General features: G+C 45.5%; 1 protein-coding gene across 9 annotated transcripts; it reads left to right on the top strand.

Moving 5' to 3' along the window:
* The first annotated feature begins 974 nt into the window (after window positions 1–974).
* On the top strand, window positions 975–20,119 carry LOC139751026 (uncharacterized). 9 transcript variants are annotated; one of them, XM_071666127.1, is made up of 7 exons: window positions 975–1,089; window positions 13,879–14,454; window positions 15,178–16,455; window positions 17,855–18,036; window positions 18,436–18,902; window positions 18,945–19,001; window positions 19,080–20,119. In XM_071666127.1, exons 1-7 carry the CDS (start codon window positions 1,078–1,080, stop codon window positions 19,238–19,240), a joined length of 2,733 nt encoding a protein of 910 aa, XP_071522228.1. In that variant the 5' UTR covers window positions 975–1,077; the 3' UTR covers window positions 19,241–20,119. The 9 variants fall into 9 exon arrangements, with proteins under 9 accessions (XP_071522228.1, XP_071522230.1, XP_071522231.1 ...); XM_071666129.1 differs by having other exon boundaries at window positions 18,945–18,972; window positions 19,150–20,119; XM_071666130.1 differs by having other exon boundaries at window positions 18,436–18,794; window positions 18,945–18,972; window positions 19,150–20,119.
* Window positions 20,120–26,823: the final 6,704 nt, after the last annotated feature.

A 26,823-nucleotide genomic window follows, 5' to 3' on the forward strand; every position in this document is an offset into this window, starting at 1 on the left:
GCGTTTGGCTTTTCGTTCGAAACGTCTATCAAGCTGTTAAAGCGTTCGGTTAATTCATCTGAAGTCGGGTCCTCTCATCACGTCGGCCGAATTTGCGGCTCGACCAGTCGGGTTTTGGTCATGGTGGTAGGGTGTTCTGTGCGTTCGTTTGGTCGTGTATTTTGAAAGCCGGTGATGTGTTCCTACCTGGCGATCATCTCCTAAAACACTACCTTTGCTCTCGACACATCTTTCGTTCCAACATTAATTTCGTCTTTATTAAATTTCAATCATAATCTTTTTTTTTTCTTTTCGTCCGCTCTCAAATGCTCTAAGCTCACTCATTACCACTTTCGCCTAAAAAATAAAAGCGAACGATATTTAAAAATTATGGTTTGATTTGGTTCTTGTTGTTTCTAATTTTAAATTCAGAGTTTTACGTCCATGAAACTTTCTACTTCAGTTGCAGGATCGGGGACCTAAGTCTTGGCTCGAAGAAAACGTGTAGTATGAGCCAAGGTGGACCTTTACACTCGTCTCTCCCACTATGTCACCAAGCCTGACACTTGGGCCAGATGAGGTCAACATGCAAATTCATTTTTTCTTCAACCGTTCATCATCAACACCCGAGCACATCATCATCATCCACTCATCCAACAATATACCTAAATTCCTAAATACAAGGGAAAGTGTACTCATCCATCAAAACACCTAAATTCCTAAATACAAGGGAAAGTGTACTCATCCATCAAAATACCTAAATTCCTAACTACAAGGGAAAGTGTCGTAAACATTTGCTCGCGAATGGAAACACCGAACGAGGTTACACAGAGACCATTGGTGGATTGGAACACTTCGATCACCCATCCCCCGCCACCACCACCCGACGACCTCCACCCCTTCTGCTTCCTAACCCCCCCCCCCCTTCCCCTCCTCCGAGCCATCGGGAACGTATATAAAGGGGGTCACCTTCCCTACAACCCCCAGTGCGGCTCGTGGCGCCAGCGAGCCAACACCGGAGGGAGTTCCTACACGCTTTGCCTTTCAAGTCGGTCGTATCCACGTGTTGCTTCAGCCCGCTCCTCAACCGAAGACAATATGAATATCCAGGTATGATTATCTATCTACAAATACCTAAGAGAGATTATCTATTTTTTTTTCTCTCTTTACTCTTCAACGCAGCGTCGTGTCTGTGTTCACTCAAGCAATGTTGAATGCAAGTTTGTATGTATAGGAGCATGTTCGCCAGTCAGGGTCAGCAGCGACGCACCAAAATCTTGCTTTGGCAATAGGAACAACACGAAGGACAGGAGGACAGGGTTGAGAATTACACACCATGCCTGAGTTAACATCCGTCTGTTGGACTAGAGAGAAACAGGGAAGAAACAGAAGTGAACGGGTCGTCGCTCCAGTTAAGCTTTCTGTTGAGGTCGTCCCGTTGAAACAGGTCCCCACCCACCCTTGTTCTGACGTCATCATAAACAGGATCTTGGAGAATCTGTTTGTTCTTTTTTCTACTCCCTTCCCTCCTTCTCCTCCTCCTCTTTTCTCGTGCGCACACAGCAGAAGATCCAGGGGTGCGTCGTACACGACCCCTGGCTGATGGTTTAAATGTGTGAGTACGTGGCAGTACGTGGCCACGGACGTGTTTTGTGTTTTTCTTTTTCGTGTGGTTTATATTCTAAAGTTTCGTGTGTGTTGCTCGGAGGACGAATGCTTGTTGCTTTCGCGTCTCGTTACCGTGTGTGTGTGTGTGTGTGTGTGTGTGTGCGCGTACACAGAACAGCTGGCCTGCATGGCTGGAGATAATGAGTCATTTAAGAGACACTACGAGGCTTGCCACAATATTTAAGGAGAGTAGCGTCCGTCCGTCCGTCCGTCCGTCCCGGGGGGGGAGGGGGGGGGGGGGAACTCGCTGCGACAGATGGGACCCCGGGCCCCGGCCTGCTGCAGGGAGGGAGGGAGGAGGAGGGACGCGCCGGCTCCTCCTCCTGTCTCAAGTGGTCAACATTAAGCCATTGGATTCTAAAAGAAAACCACTGGAGTTGTTAAAAGGACAAATGTAACCATCCCTCCAGGTCATTATCCACCCTTCCCCCCCCCCTCCCCCCACTACCCCGACCCTTGTTAAGAGGGACGAGGGCCTCCGTGACGTAACGTGACACTAACGTGACAAAGTCGTTCCGTCAGCCAAGACACCCAATCCCATGTTGTCCCCCTACCCCCACCCCACCCCATCCCCACCCCCTTCCCCCCCCCGTCTTCAACCACGAGCCTCTCCTCCACCCCCCAACCCCACCTCCACACTATCCCTCCACTACCTAATGACCATCTCTCTCTCTCTCTCTCTCTCTCTCTCTCTCTCTCTCTCTCTCTCTCTCTCTCTCCTTCCCCCTCCCCCTCTCTCTACACATATCCCCCCTCCTCCTCTATCAGATCTGGACGAGCCTACGACAAGATGGCGTTACCGCAGGACTCGAGCGGTCGTAACTTTCCCGACACCTGGGTTTCTAAAGAGGCTGGTTTGGGGGAGGGAGGGAGGGAGGGAGGAGGGAGGAGGGGGTGGTGGGGTGTGGGGCGGTGTGTGGGGGTGAGGGGAAGGAAGAGGGGTACAGCAGCAGAAGTAGCCACACATCCATCATCACCGCCTTAACCACCTGTTTCGAGACGGCGTCTGAAAGCGACGGAATCTTGAGTACTCGCATGAACGTTTACGTCCGTCAGCAGCGAACCGTCTGGGTCCACCGGTGTATATATGATCGTGTATGTACGACCCTCTTCTACGACCGCCTTAAGGCAAACTGCAGCCCTGCGTCCCAGCTCGACCTCTGCGTCACTTTTTGCGTCCCAGCTCTGCGTCACTACGAGACTTGCGTTCATTCGAGGAGGAGGACCAGGTAACCTAGAGATGACCCACCCCCGTATAGCACTAAACGGAAAATCTGTTTATCTCATTCACCTCTTTATGGATCAATGCTTACAGTGAAATACGAATCTTTTTGCGTTCTCTCTCTCTCTCTCTCTCTCTCTCTCTCTCTCTCTCTCTCTCTCTCTCTCTCTCTCTCTCTCTCTCTCTCTCCTATCTTCGCTATTGGAATACATCGATGCTTACGTAGTCACCAGTGGAGGGAAAGACGGAGAACGATATGAAGGGATGGAGTGAAAGATACATTTGAGTCATCGGGGCCTAACCATGCAGGAGGGTGTGTGGCATACATAGGATAATAGGAATTGGAGCGTTGTGGTATACAGGAGGCGACGTGCTCTCAACGGGCATATATGATAAGCAGTGTGAGGAAATCACGCAAAGGGTCTGTGGGGCTTGGCTATGGATAGGGAGGGACGCTACATTACGCATGGCAGCTACAGAAGGCCATGATGTGATCGAGGGGGGGGGGGGGGGCAGCTCTCCATCTGTTTCTGACGACGCCACCCTCCCTCCCTCTCTCCCTCCAGCAGGGAAAACTGTGAACACGAAATACAATACACACTTAAAACGTCCTGGACAAATGGTATCAGATGAACCAGGGCTAAAAATATGACCACATTAATCCCCTGCCCCCCGTCCTCTCTCTCTCTCTCTCTCTCTCTCTCTCTCTCTCTCTCTCTCTCTCTCTCTCCACACTCGTCCCTAACAGCTTGCATTAACGACCCGTCTGACGGGAGGTAATCGTTACGGGGTCCCCTACAACATCCGGGCCCCCGCCACACTACCGCAGCGGCTGGAGCTTCTCACATGTCTGTTGGAGAAAGCGACCCACCTGTGGGAGGAGACGGGGCACCGTACGCCACCTGTGGTAGAGACGGCAGGGCCCCCTAAGCCACCTGTGGGGGGGAGAAGGCAGGCCTAGTGAGCCACCTGTGGGAGGAGACGGAGCCCCGGACGCCACCCTTGGGAGGAGACGGAGCCCCCGAGCCACCTGTGGGAGGAGACGGGTCCGCTGAGCCACCTGTGGGAGGAGACGGAGCCCCCTGAGCCACCTGTGGGAGGAGACGGGTCCCCTGAGCCACCTGTGGGAAGAGCCGGAGCCCCATGAGCCACCTGTGGGAGGAGACTGGTCCCCTGAGACACCTGTGGGAGGAGCCGGAGCCCCATGAGCCACCTGTGGGAGAAGACGGGTCCCCTGAGCCACCTGTAGGAGGAGACGGGGCACCGTGAGCCCCCTGTGAGGGGAGACGGGTCCCCCGTCCGAACTCGCGTCAATGGTGATGTTTAGGGCAACACAAGACGTGTCCACAGATGTTTAAAGACGACGTGAAGCAAGGCCGATGTTTATGGATGTTAGTTCAAAGGATGGGACGGTATGGGTGGCGATGTTCATGGCGTGGGTCAGGGGAATAGATGATGTTTACGGCGTGGGGTCAAGGGGATGGATGATGTTTACGGTGTGGGGTCAGGGGGATGGATGATGTTTACGGTGTGGGGTCAAGGGGATGGATGATGTTTACGGTGTGGGGTCACGGGGATGGATGATGTTTACGGTGTGGGGTCAGGGGGATGGGTGATGTTTATGAACATCAGATGTAATACACAGTGTACGGCTGAGGATGCTGATGTAGATGGGTATGATGTTTCCAGCGATGTTCAGGATAAGGATCAGTGTGTGAGGATGTTTACCAAAGTCCCACACAGTCAGTGTTCACTGGTGCTCAAGGCGCTGAGAACAGATGTGTCGCCAGATCTAAAGATCACAAGGAACTTGAGGTAATCATAAAAGTTCTTGATGTTGAGGGAACTTGAGGGTAATTATGGAAGTTCTTGATGCTGAGGGAACTTGAGAGGACTTACGGATCTTCCTAATCTAAAGTGAACTAGCAATTCACACAATGTACATATTTTACGTTCACTATGTGTGATCTTTGTTGATCTCCAACGCCCGGTATACACACGATCACGAAAATCATTCAGACCGTAATTACGATAATGAAACTTTCAACAACCCGAAATTAATCTTGTAATATTCACCATCCCTCCATTATGCTACTCTGACCATAACTGTATAATAAAAGCTCAAAGAAAAAGAAGAAACTATTCCCATTCAGTCAAATTAGAATCCTTTGGGTTCAAATCTGGTTGATAAATACCGCCTTTATCACCTTCTCTGACGTATCTAAACACTTTGGGTGTCTGAAGTAATCATCGGAGTGAAATTGGTCGTTCGGATACGTGTTTTAATGGGTCGTTCGGATACGTGCTGTCGTGTACGATTGTTGCAATCGTATTACGGCATGTAATGACCACACAGCTGAAGAGGACCTTCAAACTATTGACCTTTCAAGTTGTGAGTGGAAGTAATCCTCCAGACGTGCGCTGGTTACGAACCCTCGTACTCAACGTGACCCCCCCTCCCCCCCCGTGACCTTATGTGTGACCCGTGACCTCGCTGCAGGCGGTAACAGTTCCTGTGGGAGGATCAACCCATTGTTAAGGAAAATGTGACGCCCCGTCTATATCATCAGTCCATTCTTTCATCAATATTTCCATAACTATGTCTCTACCTTCCCCAGAAACAGGAAAGAAATGTATACAAAGTGTTGCCTCGTCTTATATACAACACATTCAATAAGGCCATTCGCTTATTAAGCTATAATGATCATAATTACGGGTTCCGCTGATCTGGAAATCTCATACCATCACACATCTGTCATCTGTAAAGATGGTTGCCAAGGCTGCTCCTCCGTGGCAATTTAACTCTGGCTGCAACCACGTGATCCCCCGTCATTTGCGACAATGATGGTGTTTGAAGCGGGCTAACCTCATCGCCTCTTCTAATGAAAACAGTTGGTGATAACCGGGCGACTGTAAATTGGTGGATCGTGGATTTGTTATCATCTGCGATTCACTATCTCCCAGAGGAGCTCACGCGAGTCAATACTTATCTTGCGAAAAACAAATACTTCATAAAACGGTTCACACAATTTCCCTTCCTCTAGTGTACTGCGGAGAATGGAGCGAATTTAATTACTGGAATGACAGCCGTGATTACTTTCACGAGTGCAGCTTCAGGCGCCATCATACACCTGAAGGGAATAGGCCGAAGTGTGTGTGTGTGTGTGTGTGTGTGTGTGTGTGTGTGTGTGTGTGTGTGTGTGTGGGTGGGGGGGCAAGACACACTCGGGGAAAGAGACGCTCGAACACGCGCCAACGAACGAGGTGAAAGTGAACGAGAAGAATTACTCTCTCTCTCTCTCTCTCTCTCTCTCTGCGTACTCACCTTGCCCCCTTCCCCCCCCCCACCCTAGCGATTCACCCCCGATATGTACCCCCACGCACCCGTATACAACCCCACGCACCCCTACGCACCCGTATGCACCCCTACGCACCCGTATGTACAGCCACGCACCCGTATGCACCGACACGCACCCGTATGCACCCCCACGCACCCGTATGCACCCCCATGCACCCGTATGCACCGCCACGCACCCGTATTCAACCCCACGCACCCATATGTACCCCAACGCACCCGTATACAACCCCACGCACCCCTACGCACCCGTATGCACAGCCACGCACCCGTATGCACAGCCACGCACCCGTATGCACCGCCACGCACCCATACGTATCCCCACGCACCTGTATACAACTCCACGCACCCATATGCACCCCCACGCACCCAACACACTCGTTAAATCAACTTCTTATAACGAGGCGAGACATAGGCCTCGGGCGAAGTAGCGACCCCTGCTATTAACGTGGTGATGTAAAGTCACGTTAAATACATACACAAGATGATTCATAGCACACACACACACACACACACACACACACACACACACACACACACACACAGTGGGGCCCCCACTGCCACAAGGGCTGTATTTAACAAGACCGACCTGACCTGACCTCATTCAACTCAGCTGGTGGGTTAAATACATCTTTATTCCCTTGATGTCATCAGTGACGTCACGTAAACCAATCACTGATTACAGAAGACTAATGACGTCACACGTCCCCCCCATTACCCCTCCTCACAAGCACTGAACCCCGCTAAGTACGCTCGTATACAGGAAAACCTCGATTATTTGAACTAAAACACATCTCTATAAATAACCCGTCTAGAGAGCATTACCAACCCCATTATTAATTTGGAGATCTATTTCTTTCCTCATTCAACTCTCAACCATCCTATTAAAATACCCATCCTCCCCCATAAAGCAATTTGCTGGGGGAGGGGGACTACAATTACGTTTTCTTTGAGGAGCCACTGGAGAGGAAAAATGCTTCTGTTGGCGAACCTACGTCGAGGGAGGAGGAAACAAGCGTGCCAGCTGAACCTGCACGTGTGGTAGAACCCACACTGTGAGAGAGAGAGAGAGAGAGAGAGAGAGAGAGAGAGAGAGAGAGAGAGAGAGAGAGAGAGAGAGAGAGTATACACACACAGGAACAGTGTTCGCCAAGTGTAAATCCATTTTTATAAAACTCGCGAAATTACCTCAATTACCCTATCATTACACGGTAACAACAACCCCCCCCCCCCACCTCTCTCTCATCTTTCGATTGTCTTCGTCATTGTTTTCGATCGTGTGCGCGCGCACGCATCACCGCACTCTATGACCTAAGGACCCGACCGGCGGCGGACGGTGGCTGGGTTCCTGAGCGCTGCAGGAGCCTCACAGACGGGGGGACTCCAGCGGGCTCGGGGGCAGGAAGGAAGTAAAACTAGTCAGTAGAGTCGACAATAGACCGACAGTGGAGTAGTTTTCTGTCCTTTACGATCAACAGGTTGCATGAAGCAGTCGAAGTGTGGCTGTGGGTTGAGTCCTCACCTGGAGGAGGTGTACGGAGGCGTTCACGTGATCTCGACCGCTGTTTAACTAATGACGCTCTCGGCCTTGATGACCCCTTCACACACACACACACACACACACCACACACACACACACACACACAGAGCAAGACCCGACGCTCGCCCTACCGACCTCAGGTCGCAGCGACGCGCAAGCAACCAGTCATCAAAGACAACAAACACTACAGACGGTTGTGTCTGTACGGCGATGGCGCTGCGCCAGGCAAAGACCCCAAGCGAACGCACCCACGATTACCATTTCTTGTCGGCGGAATGATGACGGCGTTTCGTGATTCGCTGCTTATCACTCGAAAGATACGACATATAAATTGCGACACCAGGCGGTATATACAAAATACACGAACAAACATACACGTAGAACAAATAAACACAACATCTACATAGTATACAGGTTATGTATTATGTATTACTAGCGAACCAAAGACTCCAGATTCAATATTCTAATCTCTGTATTATGTATTACGGACGAATCAAAGACACAAGATTCAATATTCGAAAACTTAGACCATTAGAAAAACATCAATAAAGATATCTCTTTTTCCCATCCATAGTACACATCACTCCTCCATCAACCAATTCTACCCTCGAGATGCACCCCATTTTCTTCTCTCCCTCCTTTCTCCCTTCCTTCACCCCAGCTGACGCAACACGAGACGCAGTGGAGCGTCATCCTTGACACAGTTAAAGCTAAAGAAAAAAAAATAAAGGAGTTCAGAACTAAAAAAAGACTTCCTGGTGCCTCTCCTCCCCACCACGATCCTCCCCCGCGCGCGCCCCAGTGGGGAGAGAGTGTGGTGGTACCCTACCCGAGCGGACGTCCACACAACACAGTTCCTATGACGCCACAAACACAAGACGTGCGCGTCTTTTGTTTTTGTTTTTGCTCATCCGTCGTGTCTTTCGCAGTGACGCGTCACTCCTTGTAAACAACGGGACGTTTACTGGAAGCGTCACAGCGTCATACATGCAGTGACGGGGTGATTACACACCACCTCAAGGCCAGGATAAACGAGAAATTGTTCCCTGGTAGTTAATGAGACGGTGTGTGTGTGTGTGTGTGTGTGTGTGTGTGTGTGTGTGCTTTTCTCAGGCACAGTAATGATTATCTTAATCATTCTTTCATGACAGCTGCTGTCTCGCGGCACTGTATTTTCACGACGAGAGAGGTAAAGATGATTTAGCTTGAAGAAATATGGGTAAAAGACACATCCACGCGCTGGGAAACTGGTGTGTGTGTGTGTGTCATAGTGGGGTTAAGCCCCTTTCTCTCACCTGACGTCAATGTCAGTAACTACCGAACTACTAAACTACCTTATTACCTCCGCTCGCACTGGATCCCCCTCTTAAACGCTCATGACACCAACATCCTTCCAGCTCTGTGGGAGACGGAAGCTATGGATTGTGGCTCTATATGTATACATATACGACACACGTAGCTATACCTCCTCCGTCAGCCGCGCCCGGCTATACAGTCTACCCCCTCCGTCAGCCGCGCCCGGCTATACAGTTAACCCCCTCCGTCAGCCGCGCCCGGCTATACAGTCTACCCCCTCCGTCAGCCGCGCCCGGCTATACAGTCTATTTATATACCCTCCGTCAGGTGCTCCTGGCTGTGGTACACAACCATGATGCATCGACCCACTGAGCACCTCTCATATAACCCAACAGATCCACTGTTCTTTCTTTTTTTTAAGTCATCAGAGAGCAGTTCTCACAATTCATCAGCCACCAACACAGGTCATACAGAGGTCATTATTGCCACTCAGCACCATCATAGCCACCAGGTTCCCCTACTGTGCGACGATGTGACCCTTCCTCCCTTGCAGTACGATAACTTGACCTTTGATCTTGACTCTTTGGGAACCTCAGGTCAAAAGCCAGGCCACCTATGTCCCCCCGCCCCCCAACCCACCCACATGTAGCGTCGTGTTCGAGCGGTTCATTCATCGTCTGCACGACCATCTGCACGACCTCGCTCGCTCAACAACCCTAAATTGGCCCTGTAGGGTCTGGGGCCAGTCCCCATCAGGTACGCAACCTGTTCTTAGCGATGTCACTCGCACACCTCACTTGACCCAGTTCGTCCGGGACGCCTCGTGGGGGTCATGACCTGCCCCCAACCCTCCCGGGAGACTCAAGGCCAATTACCACATCATGGGTAGTTTGGTGAACGGGCTCTTAACCGCCGTTGTGACAGGCTGACGGGGGTGTAATTAAAGGTCAACTACGCCAGTCACGACTTAGATGATCCAACCCGTCGCATATGACACAAGGTTAAGACGCAACTCTTACGTTACTTACGACAGCGACGACGACGCGACCTAACCAGCCGCTGTCGTTACGTCATCTCACGTGACTCAAAAACCTACCCACAGCTGCTATGACCGTCTGAATGGAAGCACCCGCATACAAGCCATGGTGCCCTCCTTGGAACTGTGTCAGACGACATAAGTGTGTTTCGTCTTGGACAAGTGTACCGATGAAGGCCACACGATAATAATAATAATATGCAAATTAGCGATGGTGGTAATGGAAGGCGAACAATGAAGCAAATGCAAATATTCAGACGCTATCAAACTGGATCATCAGCGAAGTGCGACCAGATGGATCGAACCGAACAAAATTTCATATCTGTCACCTTGCGTTCACAACACCGACATCATTCCTCGTTTTCCCTCAATATCCTAAAATCAACATCGGCGTAAACAATTTGCCACACGAGCTACAACGAGGGAGAAAGTAACCTACGTAATCGCAAAAATAATCTAAAAGTAATCTAAGTAATCCTAAAATAATCTAAAATTAATCTAAGTAATCGTAAAAATAATCTAAAAGTAATCTAAGTAATCGTAAAAATAATCTAAAAGTAATCTAAGTAATCGTACAAAAAAAGTATTTCAAAAGTGAAGGGAATTGTCCATACAATAAAACTAGTCTCACTTAGTCGCACGACCTAAACGCGAACAAAGAGGATTACTTTTCATTATTACTACTACTGCCATACTTATAAATATTGCCATACTTACAAACAGACACTTAGAATAATCAGATATTCAACATGAATCAACATAAGTACTCATTTTGCTATTGAATCGTCTAAATTACATAATTACGAACATCAAACTGTAAAAGCCTATCTGTTATTTAATCCTCGCTCCAACATCCACTTCCATTACCCTCACCGCAATCAACACACAATATGCTCATCAAATCGCTTCACCTCACAGACTATGGCTCATAAGTCTCGCCTCACAGGCTGCTACCACACCCCTGACGCCACAAACTCATAAACACATCTATGTGTGCGAGAAAGTACGGACATGTACGTAGCCGCCTCTCAACCCCAGCGGATGCCAGCAAAACATCGAGTGAAGCAAAGCCACACGTTGCTACACCACACACAGGGTCAGGTGGTGTGTGTGTGTGTGTGTGTGTGTTGTGAAGCCTCCATATCACGTTTTCTGTTCCGCAAACACATTCTACAACCGATTTTTCGTTAACATTCACATCTAATTAGGTACAACTTATGTACAAATGGAAACTACCCAAAATATGGACTAAAATGTATTTCTATAACTTTAGTTTCAAAATTCATTTATTCCTCAAACTATCGTTTTTGGATCAGGTTCCGCGCTAGTGTCATGCCCCGGGTGTAGACCACTGAGGGCCTCGCGACAGAACGTTGAACAAATTAATCAAACCTTTTAACACGTTTCTCGCCACAATGAACAGTAGTTAATGTCGTCAAAACATACACAAACACACATGCGATTTTCTCTTTTCCGTTGAACCATCTCAACGAACGGTTGAGTTCCGTTTTCTTCAATATCTTCGCTATGATGTGTGTTTACCGTCGCAAACCATTAAATTGAGCGTTTCATCTCTCGCTTCAGCCGACAGTGGCCCCTTATACAGATCAGGGCGCGAGGGTAAACAGTGATCTAGCAAGCCCTTTGATGTGACTGATACAATTAAAGACTTGAACAAGACGGTGCGATATTTTGAGTAAGGTGACCTGACCCTTTATTTCAAAATCTCGGGCCATTATATCTTAAAAGAGTCGTACCGTCGTGTTCAATGGTCGTATCCTCGTGCTCAAAGGGTCGTACCGTCGTGTTCAACGGTCGTACCGTCGTGTTCAAAGGATCGTACCGTCGTGTTCAACGGTCGTGCCGTCGTGTTCAAAGGATCGTGCCGTCGTGTTCAAAGGGTCGTACCGCCGTGTTCAAAGGATCGTGCCGTCGTGTTCAAAGGGTCGTGCCGTCGTGTTCAAAGGATCGTACCGTCGTGTTCAACGGTCGTGCCGTCGTGTTCAAAGGATCGTGCCGTCGTGTTCAAAGGATCGTACCGTCGTGTTGAAAGGATCGTAACGTCGCGCTCATTGGGTGGGTCGTAGCGTCGTGCTGGAGAGGTTTCAACAGCTGACGCATGACCTTTACGACAAGCAACGTCATGACAACATCGAAGCTTCATCGCACCAATCCGACACACTAATAAACGACACCTGACGCAACGAACCAGCTCCGCTCATCACACACACACACACACACACACACACACACACACACACACACACAACACACACACACACACACACACACACACACACACACACACACACTTCAGCGTAAAGTTTTTACAGTGCGAGAGAGAAAAAGAATAATGTATGCCATCAAAAATCGTCATTTCTGCACTGTAATTTATACTCGACGTAGGCAACGTTCATTCTGTACCCTCTCTTAAAGAGAGAGAGAGAGAGAGAGAGAGAGAGAGAGAGAGAGAGAGAGAGAGAGAGAGAGAGAGAGAGTAATAAAAATCTTGTGTGTGTGTGTGTGTAATATAAATTCCAAGATGCTCATCCCTGGCCATAATCCTTCGCTGAATACATTTAAGGCAAATGTATCGGGTCAGATCGCAAAGCCTCGCCAGTACAACATATATATTTCCCTCCAGCATTTTTAATCCCGGAAGCTGAGCACTGCTCACGTTTCCCTCAACCTTACTACTAGTCGCAGTCTCAGATGGCATTTTCTCAATACTTTTTTAACTTTAATCAACCATTTTTCCCAACACTCGAAACGCTGGCAGCTATCTATCTATCTTTACAAATTTCCGACTTCATCCAATCTCCTTTCAGTCGTAATTCATGCTTCTCCGTATTCTGCATTAACTCAAACTTAAAAAGAAATTCAAAACAATTAGCGAAGCTAAATTATGCTAGTGAGGAAATAGTGTGTTGAGGTATTCACGAGTCTGCCCTACCGACCACCGCCCTAGCTGCCTTCACAGAAAACGGCGCCGTTATCTATTGCTTGGCTAACAGTACGTATAACAGTTTTCTCTAAATACATCAGTAAAAGGGGTATCCTTTAAAAATTATCCATCGTTTACCTTCATACTTTATATACTAGCTAACTCCCCTAAAATAATTATATATCATATCGAAAGCGAATTAAATAATCGCGTTATTCCTATACAAAGAAGTCAGTTCTAATTTTATGGTTATTTTACTATATTTAAACGACTCCCTTGCAATGTTCCTTATCTAATTTAAATAAAACATAATATATATATATATATATATATATATATATATATATATATATATATATATATATATATATATCCTCTTATAAAATCTTATTAAACTGATAAAACGTAATGACAGTACATCTTATGCAAATCACTTTCGTTAAGGCCATTTTTAACCTTTCGTCGGTCACTATACACAGTTACGAAGATGTAGTTTTAAGTTCCTCATTTACACTACACTGAACTGTTTATACTTCACTTACAACAGTGATGCATCATCGCAAAACATACGTTAAGAAGGTATGGAGAAAAAAAAGGAAAAATAATTCAGTAAGGAAAAAATAATCTAATACTCAGTTGTAACTTGCATCATACTTCAATACAGACTTAGAGAAATTACCTGATAGATCAAAAGGGTAATTGAAGAACTATTTCGTACATTCCCTGCCTTAAAATGGGTCTTTGGGGTTACTAGTGCTGTGGGATTATGTACATATGTTATAAATCTCTTATAAAACATGAGTTTTCACATCCTGTACTTTCTCTCTCTTATCCACAGTACCTCTCCGTTCTCCTGGCGGCGACGCTGACGGTGGCGTCCGTCGCGCAGGGGGAGAAGCTTTCCGGCGGTCACAGCCACGGAGGAGGGCGCGGCGGAGGAGGAGGAGGAGGAGGAGGAGGCGGCGCAGGCAACAGACCTGGACACGGTTCAGGGACGCCTTCACAGAGCTACGGACTCCCACAGCAGGGCTCTTCCTCTGGGTCCTTCAGGAAGGGGGGCCGTGGGTCAGGCTCGGCGGTGGGAGGATCAACCAGTTCCTACAGCTCCAACTCCTTCAGTAGTGGAGGAGGAGGAGGAGGAGGAGGGAGTGGGAGTGGTGCGAGCAGTAGCTCCTCCTCCTTCTCCTCCTCCTCTCTCAGCCCCCCTAGTCAGTCATATGGCTTGCCTCAGTCCCCCTCCTCATCGCCGAGCCAGACCTACAGCAGCCCCTCTGGGTCCCAGACCGCTAGTCAGACACACAGACGAACACAGACAGGCCAGACACAGACCGTAAGTCAGACCTACGCTACTCCTCAACAGACACAGACTCCATCCCAAACATATGGCGCCCCCCAGTCCTCCAGAGCCAACCAGGTGAGAAGCAGACACCTGGCAACACATATTCTCTCACAGCAAACACACACACACACACACACACACACACAGCATGAAACTCACCACACACTACTGAACACACCAATGTCCCAGACTTTATCACGGGCCGATCACATTCCATGCATGGCTCTTGTTAATGCATCGGGCGCACTACCACCTCACACAAACATGGAAGGAGGTAAACAAACCCATTTAAGCTTGGTCTTAACATATCACTGGGCCAGTAAGATCATACCACGATGTCTGTCACATCTTTGTAAACTCTTAACTCACTTCCTTCATCAACCCACACCCACCCGGTAAGTACGCACGGTGAGTGATTGCATTCAATCGCATCTCTCCCATCACTAACCTTCACACAAGACTCCCTCGTCACTTAATGATACCTTCTCTACCACATTTTTCAACTGTGGTGGGAGGGAATCACCACCTGAGAGATAGTAACATGCAATATAACACTGCGCATCAGGTTCTGAGGAATGAGTTGCATGTGTGCTATTTCTGAATTCGCCACACTGGAATATGTCATCATCCTCCCTCATACCTACTTAAAGTGGACAGACTATCCATCTATTTCAATTACTACTACAGTCTCCGTTCTCTCACTTAGACTGTGTCCCGTTCCTCCAAATCCTTTCGAACTATTTTCTCAAATTTAAGATCACTAAATATATAATCTTCGTACGTACGTTTTGCCTACAGGTCCCGTCCCAGACTTACGGAACTCCCCAGCAACCGTCGCAAGGTTACGGACAGCCACAGCAGCAGCAGCCTTCCCAGAGTTACGGAACACCGCGACAGCAGACGCCTTCCCAGACCTACGGAGCTCCGCAGCAACAGCTACAAGTGCCTTCCCAGACCTACGGAACACCACAGAGACCTTCTCAGAACAACAGAACACCACAGAGGCCTTCCCAGACCTATGGAACACCACAGCAACAACCACAAACGCCTTCCCAGACCTACGGAACACCACAGGGGCCTTCCCAGGCCAATAGAACACCACAGAGGCCTTCCCAGACCTACGGAACACCACAGAGACCTTCTCAGAACAACAGAACACCACAGAGGCCTTCACAGACCTACGGAACACCACAGCAACAACCACAAACGCCTTCCCAGACCTACGGAACACCACAGCAACAACCACAAACGCCTTCCCAGACCTACGGAACACCACAGAGGCCTTCTCAGAATAACAGAACACCACAGAGGCCTTCACAGACCTACGGAACACCACAGAGGCCTTCTCAGAACAACAGAACACCAAAAAGGCCTTCCCAGACCTACGGAACACCACAGAGGCCCTCACAGACAAATGCACGACCAAAGAATCCTTCGCAGTCTTACAGAGCGCCACAGCAACAACTTCAAGCGCCTTCACAGACCTACGGAACACCACAGGAGCCTTCTCAGACCTACGGAACTCCTCAGGAGCCTTCACAGACCTACGGAGCACCACAGCAACAACTTCAAGCACCATCCCAGACCTACGGAACACCACAGCAGCCTTCACAGACTTACGGTACTCCACAGAAACCATCGCAGGGGTACGGAACCCCACAGCGCAATCAAAACACTGGCGGGAGACGACAACAGAATCAAAACAGTGGAGGTTACGGAAAGCAACAGAACACAGGTGGCAGCAGCGGCTATGGAGGACAACAGAACAACGGCGGTGGTGGCTACGGAGGACAAAACACCGGTGGACAACGGAACAACGGCGGCAACCACGGAGGCCGACAGAACAACGGCGGTGGTGGCTACGGAGGCCAACAAAATAACGGAGGTGGCTATGGAGGCCAGCAAAACAACGGCGGTGGTAGATATGGAGAGCAACAGAACAACGGAGGTGGCGGTTACGGCGGCCAACAGAACAACGGCGGTGGGGGCTACGGCGGCCAACAGAACAACGGCGGTGGTGTCTACGGAAACCAACAGACTAACGGCGGAGTCTACGCAGACCAGGGCAACATGAAGGTATTTAAATCTGAAATCTGGTAAAAAAAAATAAGTCTCCCATTACTCAAAGCAAAGAAAAAAAAAATCTTACCCATTCAGAGTACCATTAGTTTAGGACACTGAGTTTCTATCTATCTATCTGTATCTATCAACTAAATCACAGACGCTACCGGGCTTCGCCCACACGAGGGTAGATCGCGACGTGGCTATGAATAAGTCACCTTAGAACAAGGCTGTGTTACAGTCAACTGACGAACTTGGAGCACAATTCTCGTCGAGGAACGCATTCCAAAGGAGTCTTGACTTTCCCTGCTACTGAATGTAGCGCAGCCTTGGAGTCAGAGGGGAGACCCTTATAAAAAAGGGTACACCTTGGGTCATATATCACTACACCATATAACACTCTGAACTGTAGATATAATCTATATTTTAAAGTATACTATATAATATGCTCAACTATTTCGTGAAATCTGTTTCCAAAATTCCTGTGCATCATTCTAACTAAACATTCAGTCATGCACTATGCAAATTCAGCAAAAATACAGTTCAATATACGTTTTTCCGTCTCACAGTTTTGCAGGTCGCAAGCATTTTTTGCATTCATGAATTTATCATAAGATTAATAACAAAAAATAATAAGGCTGACATTAATAATAAAATTAACAAAATCTATAATGAAGTTCTTTCGAGTACATTTCACAATGTTAACAACACGCGGCGCAGTTTTTCAGTGTACTATCTATTTAGAACAAATTGGTCTACTGTCCCTAATCACCCTCATCCTCGTTACCCACGTCTTTCCTCATACTACCACTACAACTACTAATACAACTTTTAAGCCCATGATTTAAAATAATTGACTTTCTCTTATCCCGGAAAAACGCGTTTTTTTAATTTTTATTTTACGAAGTTCTATCACTTCGCCATAGCGCTTCTCTTACACAAACACACAATTCTACAAAGTAACTATAACAAGGGTCATTAAAAGAGCGATCATCCCTTCCATTCGCCATTCACAGACATTACCATCTTACCTCTTGCATCGACAGCGATATCAAAATATCACCTGCATCCCGTTTTCCCCTCACCCCTTGCATAAATATCACCTGCATCCCGTTTTCCCCCTCACCCCTTGCATAAATATCGCCTGCATCCCGTTTTTCTCCTCACCCCTTGCATCAATATCACCTGCATCCCGTTTTTCCCCTCACCCCTTGCATAAATATCACCTGCATCCCGTTTTCCCCCTCACCCCTTGCATAAATATCACCTGCATCCCGTTTTCCCCCTCACCCCTTGCTTAAATATCACCTGCATCCCGTTTTCCCCCTCACCCCTTGCTTAAATATCACCTGCATCCCGTTTTCCCCCTCACCCCTTGCATAAATACCGCCACTCAACAACATGGCAACTTCAGGGGATGCCATACGGTTTCGACTACACGGTGAAGGACGACTATTCCGGGGCGGACTTCTCACAGACGGAGTCTTCTGACGGCAACGTAGTGACCGGGGAATACCGAGTCCAGCTACCGGACGGACGCCTCCAGATCGTCACCTACACCGCCGACCACGAGAAGGGCTTCATCGCCGACGTCAGGTGAGTAACCCAAGTCCTCAGTGCTCGCGTCCCGGTCGCTGGCTTGGTCGGTCGCTGGCTCGGTCGGTCGCTCGGTTGCTACATAAAGCGGGCTGGACCGGCTGGCGTCAGCGACAGACATGTGTACTAAAAATCTATGCAACTATAATTAACATAAATAAAATATAAATAAGATTTTGCTTTCAAAACAATTCTAAGTATGGTTGAAAATTTATGATAGCTTAAAAAGATGGTAAAGGTTTTTTTTTTTTTTTTTTAAAAACATCACTGCTTGTTTATAACCTTAACGAGCATATACAATTAATACATTAGCTATTTTCGTTAGAAATTTGTATGGAGGTTGAATACCGACTTATTTATATATTCTCGAGTATCATTCAATTTCATTACTGTCCCCAGATACGAGGGAGAAGCACAGTACCCACAGGGAAATACCAACGGCGGAGGTTACTCTAACGGAGGCGGTAACGCAGGCGGCTACGGAGGTCAACAGTCTGGAGGTGGTGGTAGTGGCTACGGAGGTCAACAGTCTGGAGGCGGTGGTAGTGGCTACGGAGGTCAACAGTCTGGAGCCGGTGGTAGCGGCTACGGAGGTCAACAGTCTGGAGGCGGAGGTAGTGGCTACGGAGGTCAACAGTCTGGAGGCGGTGGTAGCGGCTACGGAGGTCAACAGTCCGGAGGTGGTGGTAGTGGCTACGGAGGTCAACAGTCTGGAGGCGGTGGTAGTGGCTACGGAGGTCAACAGTCTGGAGGCGGTGGTAGTGGCTACGGAGGTCAACAGTCCGGAGGCGGTGGTGGTAGTGGCTACGGAGGTCAACAGTCCGGAGGCGGTGGTAGCGGCTACGGAGGTCAACAAACAGGAGGCGGTGGTGGTAGTGGCTACGGAGGCCAACAGTCCGGAGGCGGAGGTGGTAGTGGCTACGGAGGTCAACAGTCCGGAGGCGGTGGTGGTAGTGGCTACGGAGGTCAACAGTCCGGAGGCGGTGGTGGTAGTGGCTACGGAGGTCAACAGTCTGGAGGCGGTGGTGGTAGTGGCTACGGAGGTCAACAGTCCGGAGGCGGTGGTGGTAGTGGCTACGGAGGTCAACAGTCCGGAGGTGGTGGTAGCGGCTACGGCGGTGGTGGAAGCAGCAGACAGAAGCCCTCACAGACGTACGGAACACCCCGGCAACAGAGCCAGAGCTCTGGGTATGGCAGGAAGTAAGGCAGTGTCAACATGGATGACCCTACTACCCCTCTGGCCTGAAGATTAGAAAAAAAACAAAAACCCAGAACCACTTCATAATACAGAGGTTGTTGTCTGCTGAACAACTGCATTTGGGATTGCAAAATAGATTTAATTATATTTATTAATATATATATATATTTTTTTTACGGCGGATAATGTCTGCTTGGCTGTCATGCCAAGCGGAAATTATTCCAGTTTCGTATGAAACGGCAGCAATTCCCTCTTGCTTTGTTTCTCCTCCAAAACGCTTTTTATATTCAGGAAGTAGCGCTTAATGGTATGGTAATGTGATGCATTAAACCGCGGTAGTTCGCGTCCTAGTTACTGTTGTGCCAATAGTTAGTAGTTAGCTCTTATGACGTAGTGTTCTCGTGTGGTATTTATATACTACGGACTTGGGCCGCGCTTTAAACTACCATTTAAACGCCGTATATACTTGGTCGGTCGCTGTGTTGTGTCGAACAATTGATGAAATATATAAAAATCTATAAACACTTTTTACTCAACTGGTGATGTGCGGAATTATATATATATATATATATATATATATATATATATATATATATATATATATATATATATATATATATATATATATCCCCAGTGGTGCATTTAAACCAACCAGTAACATATATTAGCCCTCCAGGGTGGACTCGTATATCTGAAGTGGGTATTTATTGACAATGCATTTGTACTGTACTCTCTAAGTTACATGAGATTATTTTTGTATGAATATTAAAATACAAATTGTCAAAAAAAAAAAAAAATTAAAATCATATATTTTTTCCCTGATGCATGTATGAGTGAGTGTATGTATATCTTGATGTCAGAAATATCAGTTGACGAGTGTATAAAGATAGTTTTATTCAACCTACGTCTTCTTTACTATAATAAAAAAACATAAAACAGCACTACACTATCTTTTTAACATTAAAAATTGAGTGAAGCTCATTTAATTCAAATCGAGTCCATCTTTGCAAAATGAATAGAAAAATACGTTCTATGAGTCACTGTGCAAACATTCAATCTACCTAAATTTGAAGGTTTCAACATAAAACATTAAGAGGAACGTTAAAGTCGACCAATGATAATTAAACTGAAAATTCCATCAACCAAACGACACACAAAAAAAACTTTCAAGCTTTTTTTGTCGTTTGCTATTAGCTATAGAGCTCAGCTAACTTAAGATGGTGGTAGTAGTAGCTACAGAGGTCAACACTATCCACTCCAATTCTAATCTTAATCAATATCTGGGAAAGAAAGAAAAAAATACGAAAAGAGTGAAGAGGGAGTGTCATACACGTGGGTCCCCCCACACAACTGATCCGTTTTCTATGAGAGAAACTCGCAATCATACGTAGAGAGAACGATCCGTTAGGCTGTTAAGCACGACCCATGATAATATATTGACTATGTTCACTATGAAGTGATCGAGTGTCATTAATCAGGCAAAATACATGGATAGTCACCGTATGTACATATCTCACCGAGGAGAACACACAGCGTATGTATATGTATAAATATACGTATGCTTCTTTCCAAATGCGTATCAATTCAAAGTTATTCATGGGGTCACATCACTTAAGCACTACTTAAACTACTGGTATATTCATAAGTATGACTGGCAACAAGATCCGTTTAACTCCCTAAAAGATTAAAAAAACTTACAAAATTTTTGTTTTCATGTCATACAGATAACTCATCACTTTATATACCTACTTGTTAATCGACTTTTAAAAGTTAAATTCAGTCATTTAACCTAGTCAAAGACATTAACATTTGTCTTTGAACACAAAAAAGGTTTAAGCCAGTCCCAGCCAAGGCTGGATGCGACATATTCCGTGGTGGTACGTTATGGGCAACTAAGTGGACCTGGGTTATGTATATATATATATATATATATATATATATATATATATATATATATATATATATATATATATATTCTCGTCTCCTCTCCCTGAGGTGGATATTTTCAAGGCCTCCCCCCTCACCCTCTACAACCCTCACAGATTACGATAATTAAGGGAGAGCATAATCCTCTCATTTTCCATCGGCTCCCCAAACTATCGGGTTTAAGTTGAATGTTACTATTTTCAAGGTTCTCTGGGCCATAAGGGCCAGGAATAATTAAAAGAAGATAGGATTTTCTCACAGCCCCCCCCCCCCCCCATTGCCCCCTAAGCTGTCTGGCCTTGGGGTTATTAAAGAATAATAGAACTTTCATTTTCATTCCTTCAAATTATCAGATTATTATTATTATCATTATCATTTATTATTATTATCTCCCCCATCTTCCTCCCTACGTTCTTATCCTCTAAGATAGTCAAAGAAAAACTAAAATATGAGAAAAAAATTATAAAACGGTATAAGTGAAGTGAGATGATGTTAATAATATTGCCGGAAATTATAAAACAGGAAACTTCACTTTCTTTTTTGGATGGTTGTCAGGCGCGTCTTGAGCTAAGATACACCGGGAGCAGCACTTAATGAATGAACAGCTACAGGATTAACGTGAGCGATTATCTTCTGTCCTTCCGCTTAATTTCCTTAATATCTCCTTACCTTATGTCCCAATGTCGGTAAAGCTAATATATATATATATATATATATATATATATATATATATATATATATATATATATATATATATAATGAAACTGAAAATACGATTGTCAAGCGCTTTCGTATAATTACATCGTCAGGACTGAGTATATTCGCAGGCAGAACATAACATCTGTTTGTTATGTCCTGCCAAAAGTAGTGATCGGAAACAGACACACACACACAGACACCAACCTACGTCTTGTATTTGCTTAACAGCGACACTTACTATGATCATCATTTTTTCAACATACGATAAATCTTTGCTTAAAAGAAAAAAAAAAAAAAAAACAAGGAAGATAATGAGGAAATTTGAAAGCAAAATAACTAAGCCAAACTCAAAAGTCCAGAACTAGTAACACAGATGAAACATAATAATGAAACATTTGTCTTGTACTAACAAAAAACTAAATTTCCTGACGTGTATAACCACAACAAAATCCCACCACAACGTGTATAACCACAACAAAAACCTACCACAACTGTTAACCACCTAACAACCCACACCAGACGCTCTTCACGTGTAGGTGGGACGAATTTATACAATTTCCACATCAAATATTTCGAAAATACATCACCGACTGTAATGTCTGCCATACTTTTTTTTAATGTAATATTCTGATATGTGGAATGGTAGGTCCCTCCATCACATGCGTAAATATGTATTCTTATTTACTGGTAATACGCAGAGAACGACACTGTTTCGAACGCAATTCTGGTGACGCGAATTTATACAACAACCTCGTACAACATACATGTCAGTGTGCAGTTCAGTTATTTATACTCTCATTTATCGTTATTGTCTACGCTTTATCACGCCATCTTTCGATCACTTATTACTAAATATCAAACTGAGTTGTTTTTCAAACTGGTGGTTGCCTAATGACGTTAACTGCCTTCTTGTGATTACTGTATGAATGTTACAGGAAAAGTTTTACACTCGTGTTGCCCAGTATCTATGTGTACACACAGACATACACACACACAGACACACAGACATACACACAGACACACACCAACCTACGTCTTGTATCTGCAAACATGATCCTTGGTGATGTGTGTGTGTGTGTGTGTGTGTGTGTGTGTGTGGTTATTCCATACAGTACACATATAAACGCTTATGCTGGTGTGTGATTATGTACACACACACACAACCTCTATAAACATCATCTAAATCATATCAATAGATATCTGGAGCCTTATCACAGACAAATCATAATGTATATAAAAAAGTCCTTCATTACATAATAAATTATTTTACATTTATGAATATGTTTATGACCAATTATTCGTATGTATAACTTCAGTCATTGTATGACAAGTTTGGGCTGACCTGTACCAATATCTGTAATGACCACTGAAACCACAACTCTTATCAAAGATGACGGTTGTAGAATAACCAAACCTTAGGTTATGAATATACTAACCAAACTACCTCTACAACCAATATCAATATGGCTTTCTGACTGTACAAAAGACTGCTTCACCAATGGCGAATTTTTTCTTAAACATAAACGTATCCTATTTCCAGAAGACATGGAATAAATTACACTTCCAGAGATAAACAGATGCAAATCCTTGGCTAACAACGTGTGGACTAATTAACGACCCACCATACAAACTACTACTGTTACTACTAATGCTACAAGTCAAATATCATCAAACCAACTAACGTAAACCACATTAAACCAGCACGTCGCAAGACGTCAATTCGGCAACGCCACTCAAATTTCCCTTCTCCACAAGACGGATAACACCCCCCTCCCCCCTACTCCACTACCCCAGGACAGTGGCTGTATATCGCTAAGTCCTCACAAACTACCGCCACGCCCACCGACACCATTCAGCCACGCCCACGCCCGACACCATTCAGCCACGCCCACGCCCGACACCATTCAGCCACGGTGAAGCAACAGACGATTATAATAAAACAGAGGCCACAACAGCATGAACCAACTTGCGAGACTTGACACGACCAAGCGAAGCAGTACAGATGAATACGGTCAAAGACGAGATGACCAAGATGACCCGAATTACATCAGTTATGTCCCGTACTACGAGAGAGAGAGAGAGAGAGAGAGAGAGAGAGAGAGAGAGAGAGAGAGAGAGAGAGAGAGAGAGGCTCTCATGGTATACGCCAGCGTACAGAGTGAACAATGCGTAGCTCATTTTCCTGTCCTACATCAAGTAAGAAGATGACATACATTACACTTAACCCCATACCATTCCACTGTCTGCTAGGAATGTCTTAATAACTATCACAAATTACACTTCAAGCAACACATACATACACACACACACACACACACACACACACATACACATACACACGTCGAAAAACCTGTACACAAAACACTTCTGTAACCTCAGCTGTTTTCAAAGCATGCCCCCCCCCCTCCGTCCAACCACTTCTTCCTTTCATAACACTACAACAAAACACGATCATAATGATGGCATGATCCTAAAACCATTTGGGCTACTATGTGAAGTATTATAAACACCGTGTGATATTAAGTGTATTACCTGCCTTTATATAAAATGAACTTCACATTTTTCCCTTGTATACATTACCCCTATAAACATATGTAAAGTTTTCTAAACAAATACAGTGCTATGCATCTATCAGTATACGAAACCATCCAAGATGAAAATTATCAACTTCACATAATCATTTACGATGACAATAGTACTACGTCGTGACATCTCCATTCCCCCTTAAAAAAAATTACTGGACCAAAGATAACTTCGTTAATCTTAACCTCGAAAATAATCCGAATAATTCAACTTATTCATAAGGCGATTAGAAAACGCTGGAACAGTACTTAATAGGCGTTCGAGTAAACGGGGTTCTTGATTCATATTAAGTTTTGAGATTCAATATCGTTTTCTCAGTTTTATCCTATCTACGTTTCCTATCTATATTGAACATATGAACAGTAGCAAGCCTTAGGAACCACATAATTACTGCGTATGACAGCATGTAACAAGGCTATTAGCCTCGTGCGTATAGTTTAACAATACCTGAAGATGTATATACCAACATTCATCTAAATCTATGCACGGGAGGCGCCTGTAGCATTATCACAATCTAAACCCCCTATACAAATTTACGACATGTTTATAACATATACGATCGATGTATCATTTTTAAAAGACCCCGGCTAAGGAAAACTCATCTTCTAAGTTAGGTTAGGATTTCTATCTATCTATCTATCTATCTATCTATCCATCTATCTGGCGCCTATTCGTGGCTAGGACGCCCACAAGGGTAGGTTGGCCACAAGAACACACTCACCATGTAACCAGCTGGCCACCACTGGCTGAGGGCAAGCCTAGCAATGCAAGTGTTTGCTGGGGCTCCGCCCTTCCTAGCTACTGACCACGACTACCTAATGTTCCTTGTTAACTACTACTACTACGCCTAGCTAATGGTTCTACTGTCTACTTCTACTTAATGCTCCTGTCTACCACTTCTACGTAATGTTTCTACTTAACGGTCTAGCTTAAATGTTCCTACCTACTTCATCTACCTTTCTACTGCTCCAACCATTTTGCCAGAGGGCAGGTCTAACGCATAGTGCTCACCGAAGGAAAGTCTAGACGTACGACAAATGAGCTACGTGAGTCACGTGGTACGTCACGTGTTACGTCACACAGGGAGAGACCGTCTGTTTGAGGAGGGCATGCCGGTAGCCCACGTGTAGATGGAGCAGAAAGTCAACATAACTAACTTTGGGTGGGTCAGAGGAGTGGAACTTGATATCCACTGAAGTGGTGGCTGATTACGCGGCCGTCGCAGTGCTCAACGTAAACTCCCTGTACGACGGAAACTGTAAAATCAAACTTTAATCTTTTATATACGAAAATACGAAAGACTATCCATCATCTAACATACCCTAATTTTGACACAGTACACTACACGACGCACACAGTCATGGTAAACTGTAGACCTCAACGCCTACACTCGCAGTCGAGTCAAAATCTTCAAAAATAAATATTTGAACTCGAAAATTCCGACGGCGTTGTGTGCTGGCGAAGCCGTCATTAGCCTACGACCGAATTTGAAAAGATTGTTGACATGGTTATTCCCACTAATACATCATTAATACTTAATTATGAAGTAAAATAAGACTACGATAATTTGAGCAATGCATTTACCTTAGCGTAGACGTCCACTGGTTCCCGGTCACCGCCGAAGGATGCACGCAACGAACTTTTTTTTCGCGTAGAAAATTTTCACCTACAAGTCAAACACTGATTTGGGCAGTCTGGTCAAACACGTGACACCTATACTGCGCTTTACTTTACTAACACAAGATAATAAGTAGACTTTTATTGAAAACTTTACATGAATAGAAGAGGATTTAATTCATTCCTTGACGAGGGGATACTTTCTGTTATTACAAATGTGCCATGGTATATTCCAATCTCTGACGTGACGTACATTTTTCCTAGATTCTCGTAAACGTTTTTAAAAATATATAAATAAAGTTATAACCAACAACTTTCTAGTAATGTCGATGTGGTTCATTGATCTAGATGAAACTCACTGATAAACGATTTATTACATTAAGAGTAACTACGTCTAAATAATAAGTTTTAAAAGCTATGACGCCAGTCTCTATGACGTCACTCTCATGTACATATAGCGAGATTTCCACCAATCAGAAGAGACTTGAGAATAAGAGAAAATGGAGACACTTCAGGAGTAACTCTTTCATTTATCATTTCATTAATTAAATATTCAGGCAAATATCCTATAAGCTACTTTACCAAGAGGTGACATACGATACGTTTGGGGTTTATAAGGTCATGAGAATGTAGTAGAGCTAATAACTTTAGCAATTTAACCCATGGAACGTTTGATAACACTGAGCTGCGATCTCGTATCCCCGAACGAAATGGCAAGCTGCCGATATTTTCGTTCATATTAAATACGTTGGTAATCCAAGTCT

This window comes from Panulirus ornatus, chromosome 10 (genome assembly GCF_036320965.1).
Source record: "Panulirus ornatus isolate Po-2019 chromosome 10, ASM3632096v1, whole genome shotgun sequence".
Taxonomy (NCBI): Eukaryota; Metazoa; Arthropoda; class Malacostraca; order Decapoda; family Palinuridae; genus Panulirus; species Panulirus ornatus.

What these genes read in the sequence shown, in the direction of transcription:
- LOC139751026 (XM_071666122.1), top strand. An exon ending in CAGACCAGGGCAACATGAAG is followed by an intron (nt 16,456 to 17,854) that starts GTATTTAAATCT and finishes TGGCAACTTCAG; the next exon opens with GGGATGCCATACGGTTTCGA. An exon ending in GGCTTCATCGCCGACGTCAG is followed by an intron (nt 18,037 to 18,435) that starts GTGAGTAACCCA and finishes TACTGTCCCCAG; the next exon opens with ATACGAGGGAGAAGCACAGT.